At 45.4% G+C, this 18077-nt stretch overlaps 2 protein-coding genes and 1 long non-coding RNA gene across 10 annotated transcripts in view; 1 reads left to right on the top strand and 2 right to left on the bottom strand.

The window, feature by feature from the left end:
- The window catches only part of LOC108543915 (uncharacterized), a 21407-nt gene extending 4524 nt beyond the window's left edge, over positions 1 to 16883 (bottom strand). Inside the window, exons 1-3 of one of the 4 annotated variants that reach the window (XR_001889704.1) lie at positions 16752 to 16883; positions 9905 to 9957; positions 9114 to 9225 (exon numbers count right to left, since the gene is read on the bottom strand). This is a non-coding gene — a long non-coding RNA (uncharacterized LOC108543915). The remainder of the gene's footprint in view (positions 1 to 9113; positions 9226 to 9904; positions 9958 to 16751) is intronic. The other 3 variants (XR_001889705.1, XR_001889706.1, XR_001889703.1) reach the window with 3 other exon arrangements.
- On the bottom strand, positions 6002 to 6536 carry LOC108543913 (60S ribosomal protein L27a-like). Its single transcript, XM_017894732.1, has one exon. It carries the CDS (start codon positions 6503 to 6505, stop codon positions 6059 to 6061), a length of 447 nt encoding a protein of 148 aa, XP_017750221.1. The 5' UTR covers positions 6506 to 6536; the 3' UTR covers positions 6002 to 6058.
- Positions 16884 to 17122: 239 nt separating the features above from the next.
- FMNL3 (formin like 3) overlaps positions 17123 to 18077 on the top strand; it is a 63314-nt gene continuing 62359 nt past the window's right edge. For 2 of the 5 annotated variants that reach the window (XM_017894753.1, XM_017894757.1), the window contains exon 1: positions 17123 to 17540. In XM_017894753.1, coding sequence (XP_017750242.1) covers positions 17415 to 17540 — 126 coding nt within the window. In that variant the 5' untranslated portion in view covers positions 17123 to 17414. The remainder of the gene's footprint in view (positions 17541 to 18077) is intronic. The other 3 variants (XM_017894751.1, XM_017894752.1, XM_017894758.1) reach the window with 2 other exon arrangements.

An 18077-nucleotide genomic window follows, 5' to 3' on the forward strand; every position in this document is an offset into this window, starting at 1 on the left:
TTTTGAGACGGAGTCTCACTCTGTTGCCCAGGCTGGAGTGTAGTGGCGCAATCTCGGCTCACTGCAACCTCCACCTCCTGGGTTCAAGCTATTCTCCTGCCTCAGCCTCCTGTGTAGCTGGGACTATAGGTACGTGCCACCATGCCCAGCTAATTTTTTGCATTTTAGTAGAGGCAAGGTTTCACCGTGTTAGCCAGGATGGTCTTGATCTCCTGACCTCGTGATCCGACTGCCTCAGCCACCCAAAGTGGTGGTATTACAGGCGTGAGCCACTGGGCCTGGCCCTTTTTTTTTTTTTTTTTTTGACATGGAGTCTTGCTCTGTCACCCAGGCTGGAGTGCAGTGGCGCAATCTTGGCTCACTGCAACCTCCGCCTCCCAGATTCAAGCAATTCTCCTGCCTCAGCCTCCCAAGTAGCTGGGACTGCAGGCGCCCACCACCACGCCCAACTAATTTTTTTTTGTATTTTAGTAGAAATGGGGTTTCACTGTGTTCGCCAGGATGGTCTCGATCTCCTGACCCCATGATCCACCGACCTCGGCCTCCCACAGTGCTGGGATTACAGGCGTGAGCCACTGTGCCCGGCTTTTTTTTTTTGTATTTTTAATACAGTCGGGGTTTTGCCATATTGACTCCTGACCCTGTGATCCCCTCATCTTGGCCTCCCAAAGTGCTGGGATTACAGGCGTGAACCACTGAGCCTGGCCAGAACATTTTTAATATTGATGAAATCCAATTTATCCATTTTCTTTGGTTGCTTGATGAAATCTGTGCTGCTTGAGCTTTATGTGTCATATCTAAGAATGTAATACATTTCAAATCAAATTATTTATATAGATAGGATCTCATAAAAAAAAATTTGCCTGGGGACCCACACACTGTAAGACTGGCCCTGTTTCCATTACTGAGTTTTGTCTACTTTTGAAGGGAAGGGAACTAGACTATACCTTTTGAAGGTGGGGTATCAAAGAATCTAAGAACATATTTACAGCCACCACTTGAGCACCTAGAAGGATGGAGTTGCCATCAACTGCAGTTTTTTACACCGATTTTTCAAACGGAAAAAATAAAATACTTGGAAGGCTAATGCTTCCCCCAAATGGGGGAAAGCATACTTCTGGAAATTAAAACTGTTTGAGGTAGTTTTTTTTGTTTTGTTTTGTTTTGTTTTTGTCATTCTATGAGTTTTACAGTGATAAACATGTTTACTAATCATTTATCGCAAATTAAATAGTAGAGCAAATTTCTAAACAATGTCCTACAGATAATAAACATCTTTTGACTATGCATACAAAATGCTGTACCTCAGTTGTTCCCAGTCCTGGTTACTCTCTCAGCAGTAGAATTAGAAGCCACATTTGAGATGGTTTTTTTTTTTTTTTATGTCTTTCTGTGTCTGGTCTATTTCATTTTACATAATGTCCTCTAGTTCCATCCATGTTGTTGCAAATAATAAAATTTCGTTCTTTTTATGATGTGATAATATTACATTATGTATTAGTACCACATTTTCTTTTTTCACTCTTCTATTGATGGACACTTAAGTTGATTCCATATCTTGGCTATTGTGAATAGTGCTGCAATAAATATGGGAGTGCAGATATCTCTTCAATACACTGATTTCTTTTCTTTTGGATGTATAAGCCAGCAGTAGTAGCTATACTTATATCAGACAAAGCAGATTTCAAATTGCTGGGTCATATGGAGTAGCTCTATTTTAATTTTTTTAAGTAATCTCCATACTGTTCTCTATAGTGGCTATACCAATTTACATACGTTCCCACTAACAGTATGTGGATTATTCTTTCTCCATCCAAATCCTCGCCAACATTTGTAATCGTCTTTCTTTTTTATTTTTATTTTTTGAGACAGAGTCTCACTCTGTCACCCAGGTTGGAGTGCAGTGGTGTGATCTTGGCTTACTGCAACCTCTGCCTCCCAGGTTCCAGTGATTCCCCTGCTTCAGCCTCCCGAGTAGCTGGGATTACAGATGCCCACCACCATGCCTGGCTAATTTTTGTATTTTTAGTAGAGACAGGGTTTCTTTTTTTTTTTTTTTGAGGTGGAGTCTCGCTCTGTCACCCAGGCTAGAGTGCAGTGGTGCCATCTTGGCTCACTGCAAGCTCCGCTTCTTGGGTTCACACCATTCTCCTGCCTCAGCCTCCGGAGTAGCTGGGACTACAGGCGCCTGCCACCAAGTCCGGCTAATTTTATTTTTTATTTTTTTAGTAGAGATGGAGTTTCACCGTATTAGCCAGGATGGTCTCGATCTCCTGACCTCGTGATCCACCCGCCTTGGCCTCCCAAAGTGCTGGGATTACAGGCATGAGCCACCGCGCCTGGCAAGACGGGGTTTTACCATGTTGGCCAGACTTGTCTCGAACTCCTGACCTCAGGCAAACAAGATGGTTTTTTAAACATGATCTTCAATGCTTTGACATAGATTTCATTGAGAAGTTGAGTCCATATCCTCTCTCCATGAAGGTGGGTAATTTGTGGCTGTTTCAACGAACAGACTACAGAATAAGTGATGCTGTGTGACTTCCATGGTTGTGTCATAAAAAGCTATTCAGTTTCTGCCTAAGTCTCTTGGAACATGCTTGCTCTTGGGATACTTCCTCTTAGAACCCAGCCACCGACTTGTGAGCCCAAGCCACTTGAAGAGGCCATCTTTAGGTGCTCGGGTCAACAATCCCAACTAAACCCAGCTTTGAGTCATCCTAGCCCAGATGCTACACATGTGAATGAAAGAGACTCCAGATTATTCTGGTCATCTGAGTCCTTCCAGCTGATACCCTGCTGTGCCCAGTCCAAATTCCTGTTGCATAGAATCTATGAGCCAAATGAAATGGTTGTTTTATGCCACCAAGTTTGGGGTCGCATAGATATTGAAACAGTGTACTCTCTTTTTAAAAAATCATATTTATTTATTTTTTATTTCAATAGGTTTTGGGGGAATAGGTGGTATTTGGTTGCATGAATAAGTTTTTTAGTGGTGATTTCTGAGATTTTGGTATACCCATCACTAGAGCAGTGTACATTGTAACCACTGTATAGTCTTTTATCCCTCACCCCGTCCTACCCTTTCCCGAGTCCACAGAGTCCAACTGTGTCATTCTTCTGCCTTTGCATCCTCAAAGCTTAGCTCCCACTTATGAGGGAGAATATAATGATGTTTGATTTTCCATTCCTGAGTTACTTCGCTTAGAATAACGGTCTCCAACTCCATCCAGGTTGCTGCGAATACAATTATTTAGTTCCTTTTTATGGCTGAGTAGTATTCCATGGTGTGTGTGTGTATTATTTTCTTTTTCCACTCGTTGATCGATGGGCATTTGGTCTGGTTCCATATATTTGCAATTGCAAATTGTGCTGCCATAAACATGTATGTGTCAGTATCTTTTTCATATAATGACTTCATCTGAGTAGACACCCAGGAGTGGGTTTGCTGGATCAAATGATAGATCTACTTTTAGCACTTTAAGGACTCTCCACACTGTTTTCCATAATGGTTGTATTCAACCAACAATGTAAAAGTGTTCCCATTTTACCACATCCATGCCAAATCTGTTATTTTTGATTTTTTTATTATGGCCATTCTTGCAGGAGTAAGGTGGTATTGCATTTCCCTGATAATTAGTGGATTTGATTTGCATTTCCCTGATAATTAGTGGTTTTGATTTGCATTTCCCTGATAGTGATATTGAACAATTTTTATTTTTTTTGGCCATTTGTGTATCTTCTTTTGAGAATTGTCTATTCATGTTCTTAGTGTTTTTGTTTGTTTGTTTGTTTGTTTTTTGAGACAGAGTCTCACTCTGTCGCCCAGGCTGGTGTGCAGTGGCCCCATCTCAGTTCACTTCACTGCAGCCTCCCCCTATAGGGTTCAAGCAATTCTCCTCCCTTAGCCTTCTGAGTAGCTGAGATTAGAAGCACATGCTACCGTGCCCAGCTAATTTATTTTTGTTTTGAGACAGAGTCTTGTTCTGTTGCCTGGGCTGGAGTGCAGTGGCACACTCTCTGCTCACTGCAACCTCCACCTCCCAGGTTCATGGGATTCTCCCTACCTCAGCCTCCTAAGTAGCTGGGATTACAGGCGCCCACCACCATGCCCGGCTATTTTTTTTTATTTTTTATTTTTAGTAGAGACAGGGTTTCACCATGTTGGCCAGGCTGGTCTTGAACTCCTGACCTCAGGTGATCCACCTGCCTCAGCCTCCCAAAATGCTGGGATTACAGGTGTGAGCTATTGCACCAGGCTGTTTTATTGTTGTTGTTGTTTGTATTTTTAGTAGAGATGGGGTTTCACTATGTTGGCCAGGCTGGTCTCAAACTCCTGACCTCAAGTGATCCGCCCACCTCAGCCTCCCAAAGTGCTGGGATTACAGGTGTGAGCCACCATGCCTGGCCTGAAACAGTGTTCTTTCTACAAATCAATAAGAAAAAAAAAACAAACAAACATAAAAGTGGGCAAAGGGTATAAATGCTCAAAAGTATAAAACTCCTAGAAGATAACATAGGAGAAAATGTAAATGGCATTGGGTTTGGTGATTCCTTTTTAGATATAACACCAAAGATATAATCCTATGAAAGAAATAATTGATAAAGGTTGACTTCATTAAAACGAAAATTTTCTGCTTTGCAAAAGACACTGTCAAGAAAACGAAAAATTAAGCTACAGACTGGGAGAAAATATTTGCAAAAGACATAAGTACTATTAACCAAAATAAACAAAAAACTCTTAAAACTCGACAATACGGAAACAAACTACCCTATTTTTAAAAAATGGGCCATTTTGTTTACTTGATCTGAAAGAAGATAAAATAAAAAATTTAAAATGGGCCAAATACCTTAACAGACACCTTACCAAAGATGATGTACAGATGGTGGACAGGCGTGGTGGCTGAGGCCTGTAATCCCAGCACTTTGGGAGGCAAGGCGGGCAGATCACGAGGTCAGGAGATTGAGACCAGCCTGACCAACATGGTGAAACCTAGTCTCTACTAAAAATACAAAAATTAGCCGGGCGTGGTAGCACGTGCCTGTAATCCCAACTACTCAGGAGTCTGAGGCAAGAGAATCCTTGAACCCGGGAGGTAGAGGTTGCAGTGAGCTGAGATCATGCCACTGCACTCCAGCCTGGGTGACAGAGTGAGACTCCATCTCAAAAAAAAAAAAAAAAAAAAAAAGATGTACAGGTGGCAAATACGTATATGAAAAATGCTCTAGGCCTACACAGTGCCTCACATCTTTAAACTCAGAGCTTTAGGAGGCCCAGGCAGGGAGATCACTTGAGGCCAGGAGTTCGAGACCACCTTGGCAACTCTTGTCTCTGCCAAAAAAATTATTATTATTTATTTTTTGAGATGGTGTCTCGCACTGTCTCCCGGTCTGGAGTGCAATGGTGCGATCCCGGCTCACTGCAACTTCCGCCTCCCAGGTTCAAGTGATTCTTCTGCCTCAGCCTCCCAAGTAGCTGGGACTACAGGCACCCGCCACCACGCCCAGCTAATTTTTCGTATTTTTAGTAGAGACAGGGTTTCACCATGTTGGCCAGGCTGGTCTCGAACTCCTGACCTCGTGATCCACCCGCCTCAGCCTCACAAAGTGCTGGGATTACAGGCGTGAGCCACCACGCCTGGCCTTTATTTTAGACTTAATTTTTGAAAAATTGCTATCATTTGTTGAGACTGGGTCTCACTTTGTTGTCCAGGCTAGAGTAAAGTGGTACAATCATGGCTCACTGCAGTCTCAAACTCCTGGACTCAAGTGATCCTCCCACCTCAGCCTCCTGAGTAGCTGGGACTACAGGTGTGTGTCATGGACCTGGCTAACTTTATTCTTAATTTTTTTTTGTAGAGATGGGATCCCACTTTTGCCCAGGCTGGTCCTCAACTCCTGGACTTAAGCAACTCAAGCAATTCTCCAGCCTTGGCCTCCCAGAGTGTCAAGATTATAGGCATGAGCCACTGTGTCTGGCCGAATTTTTTTTTTCTCACCCATTTTTTTTTTTTTTTTTTAAGTAGTCAGCATTTAATCAATCTCCCTCCATGTGGCCTCAAGCCACCAGGACACAGGCCCCCCCAACACCCTTAATCTTCTCCTCAGCTCTTCTGCTGAAGAATTTGGCCTTCACGATGACAGGCTGCTTTGGGAGCTCTCCTTTTCCCAGAACTTTGTAGTAGCCCGATTGCACCACATCAATGATGGGAGCAGCCCCAGTCTTGTTTTTAGCAGCATTCACCAGTGTCTGCTCACTGACCAAAGTCCACAATTTGTCAAGGTTGACAGTTGGGCAGAAGCTCTGGTTCCTCTTTAAGTGGTAATGCCTCATACCAACTTTCCCAAAGTAGCCTGGGTGGTATTTGTCGAAGTTGATCCGGTGGTGATGCAGACCACCAGCATTACCGCGGCCTCCGGGGTGCTTCCGGTGCTTGCCTATGCGGCCATGGCCGTGGCTCACGTAGCCCCGAAGTTTCCGGGTCTTCCTCAGTCTGGATGGCATGTTGGCAGCCCAGACGAAAAAGCACCCATTTTCAATTGAGCTCTTTGTTTTTTCTTTTCTTTTCTTTTTCTTTTTTTTTTGTTTTTTGCAGAGGCTGCTTAATACCTGCTGCTATTGAGTTGGGTGTTTGTTTTCTTTTTCTTTTTTGAGATGGAGTCTCATTCTGTCACCCAGGTTGGAGTGCATTGGTGCAATCTCAGCTCACTGCAACCTCCACTTCCCAGGTTCAAGTGATTCTCCCGCCTCAGTCTCCCGAGTAGCTGGGATTACAGGCGTGCACCACCACTCCCAGCTAATTTTTGAATTTTTTAGTAGAGACGAGGTTTCATCATGTTGGCCAGGCCAGTCTCGAACTCCTGACCTCAAGTGATTCGACTGCCTTAGCCTCACCAAAGTGGTGGGATTACAGGCGTGAGCCGTTGTGCCCAGCCAGGTTTTGAGAGTTCCTTATATACTCTGGATACAAATCCTTTGTCAGATAGGTGATTTGCAATATTTCCTGCCAGTCCTAGCTTGTGATTTGTTTTTAGTTCTCCTAACAGTAGTTTTCAAAGAGTATTAATTTTTAATTCTGATAGAGTCCAATATATCAATTGCTCTTTTACGGATTATGCTTCTGGAATCATAGCTAAGACATTTTGCCTAAACCAAGTTGCAGAAAATATCAAACTGTAGCCTGAAGGAGCTGACTAAGGGCAAGAATCAGAGACTAAACCAGCCACCGGGGCAGGTACTGGGCAAGGGGTGTAGGTGTAGAGGAAGAGATTCAGTTGTGGATGATAAGACAGTTGGGTGGATTTTCAGACAAGCAATGTGGTAGATATGATTGGTTAGCATTCAGCATCCATTTTCATCTCCTTTTAGCATACTTTCCTGAAGAGGCTAAAAAGCTAAGGATTATATGTCTCAGAATCCCTTACAGCCAATCACATGTACTTGGGTGAGATTCGAATGCAGAAGTGAGGCTGGGCTCATACCTGTAATTCTAGTACTTTGGGAGGCTGAGGCAGAATGGTTGCTTGAGCCCAGGAGTTTGAAACCAGCCTGCACAACACAATGGGACCCTGTATTACAAATCTTTTTTTTTTTTTTTTTTTTTTTTTAATTAGCCAGCGTGGTGGTACATGTCTGTAGTCCCAGCTACTTGGGAGGCTGAGGTGGGAGGATTGCTTGAGCCCAGGAGTTCAAAGCTGTAGTGAGCTGTGATTGCGCCACTGCACTCCAGCCTAGATGACAGAGTGAGTGAGGCTCTGTCTCAAAAAATATATATAATAGAATGCAGAAGTGAGACAAAGGCCATCACCCTGCTACTTTGACTATTTCTCCTGGCCAAGCAAGGTTGTAGAGAGGTGTCATGTTTCTATTGCAGTGATACTGTTAGGTCTCTAGCTTTGCAAATATTGAGAAGTGGTTGCATCAGAGTGTAGCTGTGGCAATGTCCTGATACAGCTGCCAGCTCCCTGGATCACAGCTGCAGCCCCTTATTCTTAAACCCAATTAGTGGAGACTTTCAGGTGCTTCACCCTCCCTGACAGTGGTAGAGGTAGCAGCTTCCCTTACCATGTTCCGGTGGTTATTCTTGGAGTTTCAACCCAAAGCTAGCTCCTCTAGATTTTCTTTCTTTTTCTTTCTTTCTTTTTTCTTTTCTTTTTTTTTTTTTTTTTTTGAGACGGAGTCTTGCTCTGTCGCCAGGCTGGAGTGCAGTGGCGTGATCTTGGCTCACTGAAACCCCTGCCTCTCGGGTTCAAGAGGTTCTCCTGCCTCAGCCTCCTGAGTAGCTGGGACTACAGGCATGCACCACCATACCCAGCTAAATTTTGTATTTTTAGTAGAGACAGGGTTTCATCATGTTGGCCAGGATGATCTCCATCTCTTGACCTCGTGATCCACCTGCCTCGGCCTCCCAAAGTGCTGGGATTATAGGCATGAGCCACCGTGCCCGGCCACTCCTCTAGACTCTCTGAAGGATTTTGTAAGCACTTAATTCTTTCTATCCCTAAGATAGTTGCAGGGATTTCTGTTTTCTGCACCAAATCCCCTCCAACTATCCTGAGTGATACATGCAGTCAGGATGTATCTGGGAGGAATGATAAAGAATCCAACATCTTCAGCTGGGCACAGTGGCTCATTCCTATAATCCCAGCACTTTGGGAGGCCAAGGCGGGCGGTTCACTTGAGGCCAGGAGTTTGAGACCAGCCTGGCCAACATCACGAAACTCCATCTCTACTAAAACAAATACAAAATTAGCCAGGCCTGGTGGCACGTGCCTGTAATCCCAGCTATTCAGGAGGCTGAAGCATGAGAATCGCTTGAACCCTGGAAGTGGAGGTTGCAGTGAGCTGAGATCATGCCACTGCACTCCAGCCTGTGCCACAGAGTAACTCTGTCTCAAAAAAAAAAAAAAAAAAAAAAAAAGAACAAAATATCTTCTATCGTGGGAAAAATGGGACTGTGGAAAGGCATTCATTTGTTCAACAAGCATGTAACAGACATGGAGTGGGTGCTATAGCTAGATATCAAGAATACCTATCTTCCCTGAAGGAGCTTACATGACCTGATGATTTCATGGTATGATGATAGAGATATATTAGAATACTATATGCTCACAGAGATGTTCTCAATCAGACTTGGTAGAGATGTCATCAAAGAGGTAACCTCTAAGCTTGGTTTTAACAGATGAGTAGGAATTGGCCAGCAAAGAAGGGGAAGAGCATTCTACCTGCAATAGGGAAAATTATTTTATTACTATTTTTTTGGGACAGGATCTCTGCTGTCCCCCAGGCTGGAGTGGTGCAGTCATGGCTCACTGCAGCCTAGACCTCCCAGGCTCAAGTGATCCTCCCACCTCAGCCTCTTAAGTAGCTGGGACCACAGGTGCATGCCACCATGCCCAGCTCATTTTTGTATTTTTGTAGAGACGGGGTTTCACCATGTTGCCCAAGGTGGTCTCAAACTCCTAGGCTCAAGTCATCCTCCCTCCTCAGCCTCCCAAAGTGCTGAGATTACAGGTGTAAGCCACTGCCTGTAATAATTTGCTAGGGCAAATTATTAAGTAAAACTCTTAAATATCTGTGTTCACACTTCTTCCACACCTTCCTAGGAAAGAGATGGGAAGAGGAGGTGTGTGTTTCTAAAGACTAGGCGCTAGACTAGGAGGTAGGGATAATGTAGAAGCTTCTTTGATGGGTAGGACAGGGATGGAGGCTGGAGTTTGAAAGTGCTATCAGTAAGGAGAAGGAAGCAGTTGACCTAAGAGCTTCCCTAGAGACTAAAGGAAGGGCATCCTTAACCTGTCCTAAACTTTTCAGTCTTCTTTACTTCCTCACTTCTCATTAGATAATCAGATGGCATGGGATTCTGAAACCAAGCCTGGGTTCAGAGCCAGGGATACCACTTACTCACTAGGTGATCTTGTTCATATGACTTCACTTTTTGAAATCTGCCTTCTCACCTATAAGATAAGGATAATGATAATATCTCCATTGTATAGTGTTGTAAAGATCTAATTAGATAATGGATGTGAAAAAATGTTGAAAATTGTAAAACACTATAGTAATACCAGTCACTTTTTTTTTTAAATTACACTTTAAGTTCTGGGGTACATGTGCAGAATGTGCAGGTTTGTCACATAGGTATATACGTACCATGATGGTTTGCTGCACCCATCAATCCATCATCTACATTAGGTATTTCTCCTAATGCTATCCCTCCCCTAACCCCCCACCCCCAGACAGGCCCCAGTGTGTGATGTTCTCCTCCCTGTGTCCAAGTGTTCTCATTGTTCAACTCCCACTTATGAGTGAGAACATGTGGTGTTTGGTTTTCTGTTCTTATATTAGTTTGCTGAGAATGATGGTTTTCAGCTTCATCCATGTCCCTGCGAAGGACATGAACTCATCTTTATGGCTGCATAGTATTCCATGGTATATATGTGCCACATTTTCTTTATACAGACTATCATTGATGGGCATTTGGGTTGGTTCCAAGTCTTTGCTATTGCAAATGATCAGTGTGCACACAATAAACATACGTGTGCCTGTATCTTTATAGTAGAATGACTTATAATCCTTTGGGTATATACTCAGTAATGGGATTGCTGGGTCAAATGTTTTGTTGTTGTTGTTTTTTTTGTTTGTTTGTTTTTGTTTTTGAGACCGAGTCTCACTCTGTTGTGCAGGCTGGAGTGCAATGGCACAATCCCAGCTCACTGCAACCTTCCCCTCTTGGGTTCAAGTGAGTCTCCTGCCACAGCCTCCCAAGTAGCTGGGATTACAGGTGTGCACCACCACACCTGGCTAATTTTTTTTATTTTTAGTAAAGACGGAGTTTCAGCATTTTGGCCAGGCTGGTCTCAAACTCCTGGCCTTAAGCAATCTGCCTGCCTCAGCCTCTCAAAGTGCTGGGATTATAGGCGTGAGCCACCGTACCCAGCCCCACCAGTCAGTATTATTATGTAATAAGCAATGAAGTCTGGTTGATTGTATCTCAGGTATATCTCCTTCCCCAACTTTATTTCTGTTCATCCCCCTGCTTTGATTTGGTTCAGGCTTCTATCTTCTCTATGTCATTTCTGTAGACCCTCTATATTTTCAAGTGCTCCTAAAGGAATTTTTCCATAGATCTTACTTAAAAACTATCTAGGACACGCTACTATCTACATAATAAAGGACAAACTCAACCAGGCATGGTAGCTTGTGCCTATAATCCCAACACTTTGGGAGACTGAGGCAGGAGGATCATTTGAGCCCGGGAGCTTGAGGCCAGCCTGAGCAATATGGCGAAACCCCATCTCTACAAAAAAATACAAAAATTAGTTGGGCATGATGGCACACACCTGTAGTCATAGGTACTAGGAAAGCTGAGGTGGGAGGATCACTTGAGCTAGGAGGTTGAGGTTGCAGTGAGCAGAGATTACGCCACTGCACTCCAGCCTGGGTGACAGAGCAAGACCCTGTCTCAAAAAAAAAAAAAAAAAAGGACAAACTTCTTAGCTTAGCATAGGGCTCTTTCTGAACTTGATCTGACCTGTCTTTCTACATTTATCTCCTCTCTTCCTGCTACACACCCTACTGTTCAGCCTCACTGAATTTCTTACTATTGCTCAAACAATCCATTTTCACCTGTATCGTTCCCCCTTCTGGAATGCCTTTTCTCCTTCCTGATCACCCTTCTTTCCATCACCTTCTCATCACACTGTTCTCTCTTTTCCATTTGGCACATCTATTCACCCGTAAGCACTGGCTCAAGTGTTATCCACTCCCCAGTTCTCTCAGTAGCACTTTGCATGCCCCTCTATGACAACACTTATCATACTGTTTTGTAAACATTAGTTTGAGAGGCTTTTAGATTCCTACTAGATTGTGAGCACAGGGAAGAAAGACACCTATTCATAGATGGATCTTCCTTAGTACCTGAAACAAAAGAGGTACTGGATATATATATATGTTTAAATAAACAAATAAGCTCCACAGACCAGACAAGACATAGACAAAAAAATTAAACCGCTTCGGCAGGCCTACACAGGTGGATCACCTGAGGTCAGGAGTTGGAGACCAGCCTGGCCAACATTGGTGAAACCCAGTCTCTACTAAAAATACAAAAATTAGCTGGATGTGGTGGTACACACCTGTAATCCCAGCTACTCGGGAGGCTGAGGATGGAGAATCACTTGAACCCAGAGGTGGAGGCTACAGTGAGCCAAGATTGCACCACTGTACTCCAGCCTGGGCAACAGAGTGAGACTCTGTCAAAAAAAAAAAAAAAAAAAATTAAACAGCAAGGAAGTAAAGGAACCAAGAGTTGCATATCTATAAGTTCTAAATGAAAAGTAGAGGAAACAAGAGTCATGATCATTTGAATTTGGGAAAACTCCAGGATGGGATTTAAAACTTGGACCCACCAATATAATACCAATGATCTTATGTGGTTCCTTCAAACTGGGTCCATACTCCTCCTCTCTACCTTGCCTCCCCTGCCGCAGACTTGGAACTCTTTTGAAGTTGGCAGCAGGTCTCTTGTTCATCTTTTTATCTTGCATTCTTTCTTTATCTACTGGTATCTAGCCAGATGTTTTGTACATAAGCACCCAATAAACCTAATGATTGTATTAAGCCTGGGTAGGATTTGGATAGATGGAGTAGAAGGAAGAAGAAATCCAGATCAGGGACGCAGCAGGAATGTGTTAGTTTTCTGTTGCTTCTCTAACAAATTATCACAAACGGTGGCTAAGAACAACACAGATTTACGATTTTATAGTTCTAGAGATCAGAAGTCTGAAATTAGGTCTAACAGGGCACAAATTAAAGTGTTGACAGGGTCATGTTCCTTATAGAGAATTGAAGGGAGAATCTGTTTCCTTGACTTTTTTCAGTTTCTAGAAGCTACTGCATTCCTTGGCTCATGGCCCCACCTCACCCTGACCCCTACTTCTGTCATCACATCCCCCTCCCTCATTTTGGCCTTTCCTCTTATACAGACTGTTGTGATCACATTGAGATCACCTGGATAATCCTCTCATCTCTAGATCTGTAACTTAATCACATTTGCAAAGTCCCTTTTGCCACATAAGATAACATATACACAGGTTCTGGGGATTAGGATATGGATACTTTGGGAGCCATTATTCTGTCTACCACAAAGAGCAAAGCTAGACATAAGAATGAGCAACTAATGTTTGGAGATGGACCTTTCCAGCTGAAGCAAAGGGCTGATTTGATTAGAATACATTAGAGTTTGGAGATAATACAGACCCTCGAATATCAGAGTAAGGAGTTTTAGTTTTATCCTATAGAAAGTAAGCATTTGAAGGTGGGTGAACAGGGAGTTAACAATGAAAGCAGTAATCTAGCAGACCCCCAAAGACCATAGAGTATATAAATCTAGTGGTTATGCTTGAGGTAAGCAAAAACAGAATTAAAAGGTTAGGGATCAAGAGACCACACAAAGGTGAATACACTGCTATTTGCTGTCCTATCAAGTTTCTTCTTTTTGCTATATGTTCCTCGTGCATCCATGATAAATGACTGATGAATTATTTCCCTTCTTGAATTCTCAATTTTTGTCTAGTGGAAGTCTACAGTCTTGTTATAATCCCTCTGCTTAGACGAGTCTGCTACAGCAGTTGGGAAAGCATGTATTTAGGGTAAGAAATAGAGAGGAAGAAAGGGGATAAGATGTGAACTGATTAATTTGTTCACTGATTAGAAGAGGCTGAGCTTCACAGAAAAGGGTTTCAATGGTTTGGAAAGACCATTTCTACCTCTAGGTTGTAAACAACAGGAACCCAATGCAGAGTGAGTAAGAAAAGGAATTTATTAGCTTTAATAGCATCTATATGATGATGATTTCCAAATTTACATTGCCAAATTGCATAAATTAATTAATAAGTAGAGCTGCTGCTGGTCGCAGGCATGATGGCTTCAAGGTTACTTTGCAGAGCTGGAACACTGGCCATGTAGGCTTTGAGGGCTTGCAGTCCCAGTGGGGTGCAATCGCAATAAGACATATATGAGTCTGAAGAGCAAACTCATATATATCCAATTGCCTAGTGGTTATCTTTACTTGGATGTTCGAAAGGCAAATCAAACTCAACATGGCCCAAACTTGTTCCTGACCTTCCCTTTCCAATTCCCCTCACCAAACCTACGCCTCCTATCATTTTCCCTATTTCAATTAGTGAAAACTCCACCGTCTTTGTTGCTCAAGTCAAATACTTTGCAGTTATCTTTCATTCACCCTCCACATTCAAACTATCAAGAAATTCCATCAGCTTTACTTTAAAGTCTATAGGAATCTGACCATTTCTTTCCACTGGTACAGCTACCACCCTGGTGCAAACCATCTCTCACCCAAATGATTGGACTAGCCTGCTAACTAGTCTCCCTGTCCATACTTCAGTTGGTTTGTTTTCAATGCAAGAGCCAGAGTGATCCCTGTTAGAAAACATGTTAGATCATATCACTCCTCTGCTCAAAATCCTCCAAAGGCTACCTATCCTACTTAGAGAAAACCAAAGTCCTCACACAATAACCTACAATATCCTACACAATATGGCTTCTGGTTACCTTTCTGACTTCATCTTTCACTACTCTTTTCCTTGCTCATTGCACTCTAGCTACACTGGCATCTTTGCTGTTCTTCTAATACATCAGGCATAGTACGCACTTGCCATTCCCTTTGTCTGGATAATTCTTCCCTAGATAGCCATATAGCTTATTTCCTTACATTCTTCAGATCTTTACCCAAATGCTATCTTATTAGTGAGTCCTTCCTTGATCATACTATTTAAAAAATTTATTATGAGGGAGGGGAAGAAGGAGCCAATGCAATGGCTAGTCTTTATTGGAGAGAAGATACTTTACAGCACATTTTTGAGCAATTAGTGCCAGGGCTCACTGAGCCAACTGGTGGGGCATCAGCTTGTAATGGGTTCACACTTAGAGCATCGCTGGGTCTCGCCTTTGTGCAGCCAGAACCAGTTGACAGCACTGTTGTCCGCTTCACAGATGCAGCTCGCTATTCTCTTGGTGATGGAGGGAGCTGTTAGGGTCTTCCCTGGTGCCTGAAGCTGCCTTTTGGGGTAGTATATTGTATGGGTCCAGTCTCATACATGGCTATCATGACCTTCCTCTCCAGCCCAGTCATCTGCTCGTCGTCAGTAGGAACACCACCTCCAGATGCCATGAAGCATGCTGCCACCACCCCATTGGGACTGTAAGCCCTCAGGCCTATGTAGCTAGTGCTCCAGCTCTGAAAACTAACCTGGAAGCCATCATGCCTGTGACAAGCAGCAGCTTTATTTACTTATTTATTGAGACAGAGTCTCACCCTGTCACCCAGGCTAGAGTGGAGTGGCATGAACATGGCTCACTACAGCCTCAACCTCCTATGTTCAATTGACCCTCCTGCCTCAGCCTCCCAAGTAAGCAACTCTTTTTAAAATCTTAATGCCTCTTCCATCTCTATCCCCTTTCAGTTTTATTTTTAATACCACTGATCACTAACATCTATACATTTTATTCATCTAGTTTATTGTCTACCTTTCCTTCTACACAGACTGTGAATTCTAAGAGGACACAATGTATATGCTGTTTGCAGATGTATCTTCAATGCCCAGAATAGCATCTGGCATAGAATAAGCTTTTTCAAATAAATGTTTGTTGAATAAATGAATGAAAAATCTAGGTGATAACTTCAGGCATGGTTAGATCCAGGTTCTTGGCATGTCATTAGAATTTTCTTCTGTCTCATAGCCTTTCCTCTGCATTGGCTTCATTCTCAAGCAGGCTTGATGTGTTACAGGTGATGATAAGAGGACCACCAGCGGCTGCAGGTTTACATTCTAACAATTTTGCAGCCTAAATGGAGAGAGAGTGAGTGCCTCTTTCCTGATTGTTACAGAGAAAGCCTTGGATATACCATATTGTCTGGGTTTGGGTCAAGTGACAATTCCTAAAACAGTGTCTAAGGGTAGAGGAGGAAAATGTTGTGACTGACTGGGCCTGGGTCTTGGGGCCCTTTGGAACCGGGGATAAAGTTCAGCTCCATTTAGACTAAGAAGAGGGGAGAGGTGGTTTCCTAAAAGAAAAGGGGATGCTATCACTGGAAGAAGATGGCGGCTAGACAACAAATGTCCACCGCATCATCAACAACCCACCCGCCGACTGAGCCCAGAACAGCGTTCTTCTCCCGCCTCTCCATTTTCACACTCAGCCAGATGAGCCTCTGACCGTTAAGCTTCTCTCCTCCTAAATGTCTTTTCCCCTGCCTCTGTCGGTCAAGGGCTTCCTCATCCCTCAATGCCTGGTCCAACTATGATCTCCCTCACCCCGATTCTTTTTTTTTTTTTTTTTTGAGACGGAGTCTCCCTCTGTCGCCCAGGCTGAAGTGCAGTGGCCAGATCTCAGCTCACTGCAAGCTCCACCTCCCGGGTTTACGCCACTCTTCTGCCTCAGCCTCCCGAGTAGCTGGGACTACAGGCGCCCGCCACCTCGCTTGGCTAGTTGTTTGTATATTTTAGTAGAGACAAGGTTTCACCCTGTTAGCCAGGATGGTCTGGATCTCTTGACCTCGTGATCCGCCCGTCTCGGTCTCCCAAAGTGCTGGGATTACAGGCTTGAGCCACCGCGCCCGGCCCCTCACCCCGACTCTTAACGGATACTGTCTCTTTCCCTCTTCTGAGTATCCTGCTTGTTTCTACTTCTCTTGTAGTTTTGTACGCCATGCCTTGTATAATATTTTACTTACTTGTATACATCATGAGTTCCTTGTGAAAAAGGGTACAGCCCATTCCCGGGGTGTCCAGGCCAGCGCGTCACGCCCTCTGGGAACCGCGGTGATTCGATCCCGGCTGAGGCCGCCAGGGAGCGCTCGGCGCCCGGCGCGAGGCCGTCAAGGGCGAGAGGAGCTGTGATTGGCAGAAGCGGCCGTCAATCGGGCGCAGGCGGGGCGGGCTGGGTCGCCTGGGAGGCCTCTGGGAGGGAGGCGGGGCCTGCATGAATGGGGCGCGCGGCGGGCTGGCTGCAGTCGGCGCTCGCGGGGGAAGCCCGAGTCCCGGCTGGGAGTGGGTGGGAGGAAGCGACGTTGGGTGGGGGGGGAAGGGAAAGAGCGCGGGGGGCGGGGAGGGGCAGCGCGCGGGCGGCTAGCCGAGCGCGGCAAGGCGGCGGGTGTGAGCAAGAGCCGGCTGCCTCCGTCCCCCTCGCTTCGGTTCGGCTGTCTGCTACGCTGCCTTCGCCCTCGCCGCGCGCCGCCTCCTGAGGGACTCCAGGGAACCTCTGGCGACCCCGACGGGGCCGAGGAGTCGGGACTAGGGGAGCCGGCGCTGAAGGAGGAGCCTGGTCGGAGCCGCGGAGCCGAAAGCTCCGGGGCGTGGAGGTGGGGGGCCGAGGCCCCTGAGGGGGCCCCGCAGCGATGGGCAACCTGGAGAGTGCCGAGGGGGGCCCGGGAGAGCCGCCCTCTGTCCCTTTGCTGCTGCCGCCCGGCAAGATGCCGATGCCTGAGCCCTGTGAGCTGGAGGAAAGGTTCGCCCTGGTGCTGGTGAGAGCTGAGCCCAGCCCCTTCCCCCGCCTACCTCCCCTCAGGTCCCGACGCCCGGGCTGAGACTTTGTCCTGGGCCCCCGTCCCGCCCACCCTTTCAGTCGGGGTCCCGGACGGATCTCAGCCTCCAGTTTCTTCCCAGGAACCTCTGAGCAGCCGCTGGCCGGCCCGGACAGCCCCGTGGGGGATCTCGGGACCGACGCCTCCACCGCTGGACGCTTAGGAGAAGTCCCCAGCTCGGGACCGTCCTGGGAACCAGGCTTCTCCCTCCTTCTTCCTTCCCCTTCTGCTGCCCTTCTGCCGTCTCCCTGCTTCCTCGCCAGCCTCCCCGTCCCTAGCATTCTCAGCCAGGAGCCTCTCGCGGGTGGGGGGAATTCAGAAGCGCGGCCGGCTTCTTAGCAGGCTTCCCTGAGTGAGGACACTGCCTCTCCTGCAAACATGGAGGCTTCCCAGGGAGTGGGTCCCACTCCCAGCCCACACCAGATGTTTGGGGGGAGAGGGGATGGGGAGGGGCTGGCAGCTCCTGAAGTGGTGGAA

The sequence above is a fragment of the Rhinopithecus bieti genome, unplaced genomic scaffold (genome assembly GCF_001698545.2).
Source record: "Rhinopithecus bieti isolate Rb0 unplaced genomic scaffold, ASM169854v2 scaffold_24390, whole genome shotgun sequence".
Classification (NCBI taxonomy): Eukaryota; Metazoa; Chordata; class Mammalia; order Primates; family Cercopithecidae; genus Rhinopithecus; species Rhinopithecus bieti.

What these genes read in the sequence shown, in the direction of transcription:
- LOC108543913 (XM_017894732.1), bottom strand. Translation starts at nt 6,505, where the DNA reads ATGCCATCCAGACTGAGGAAGACCCGGAAACTTCGGGGCTACGTGAGC.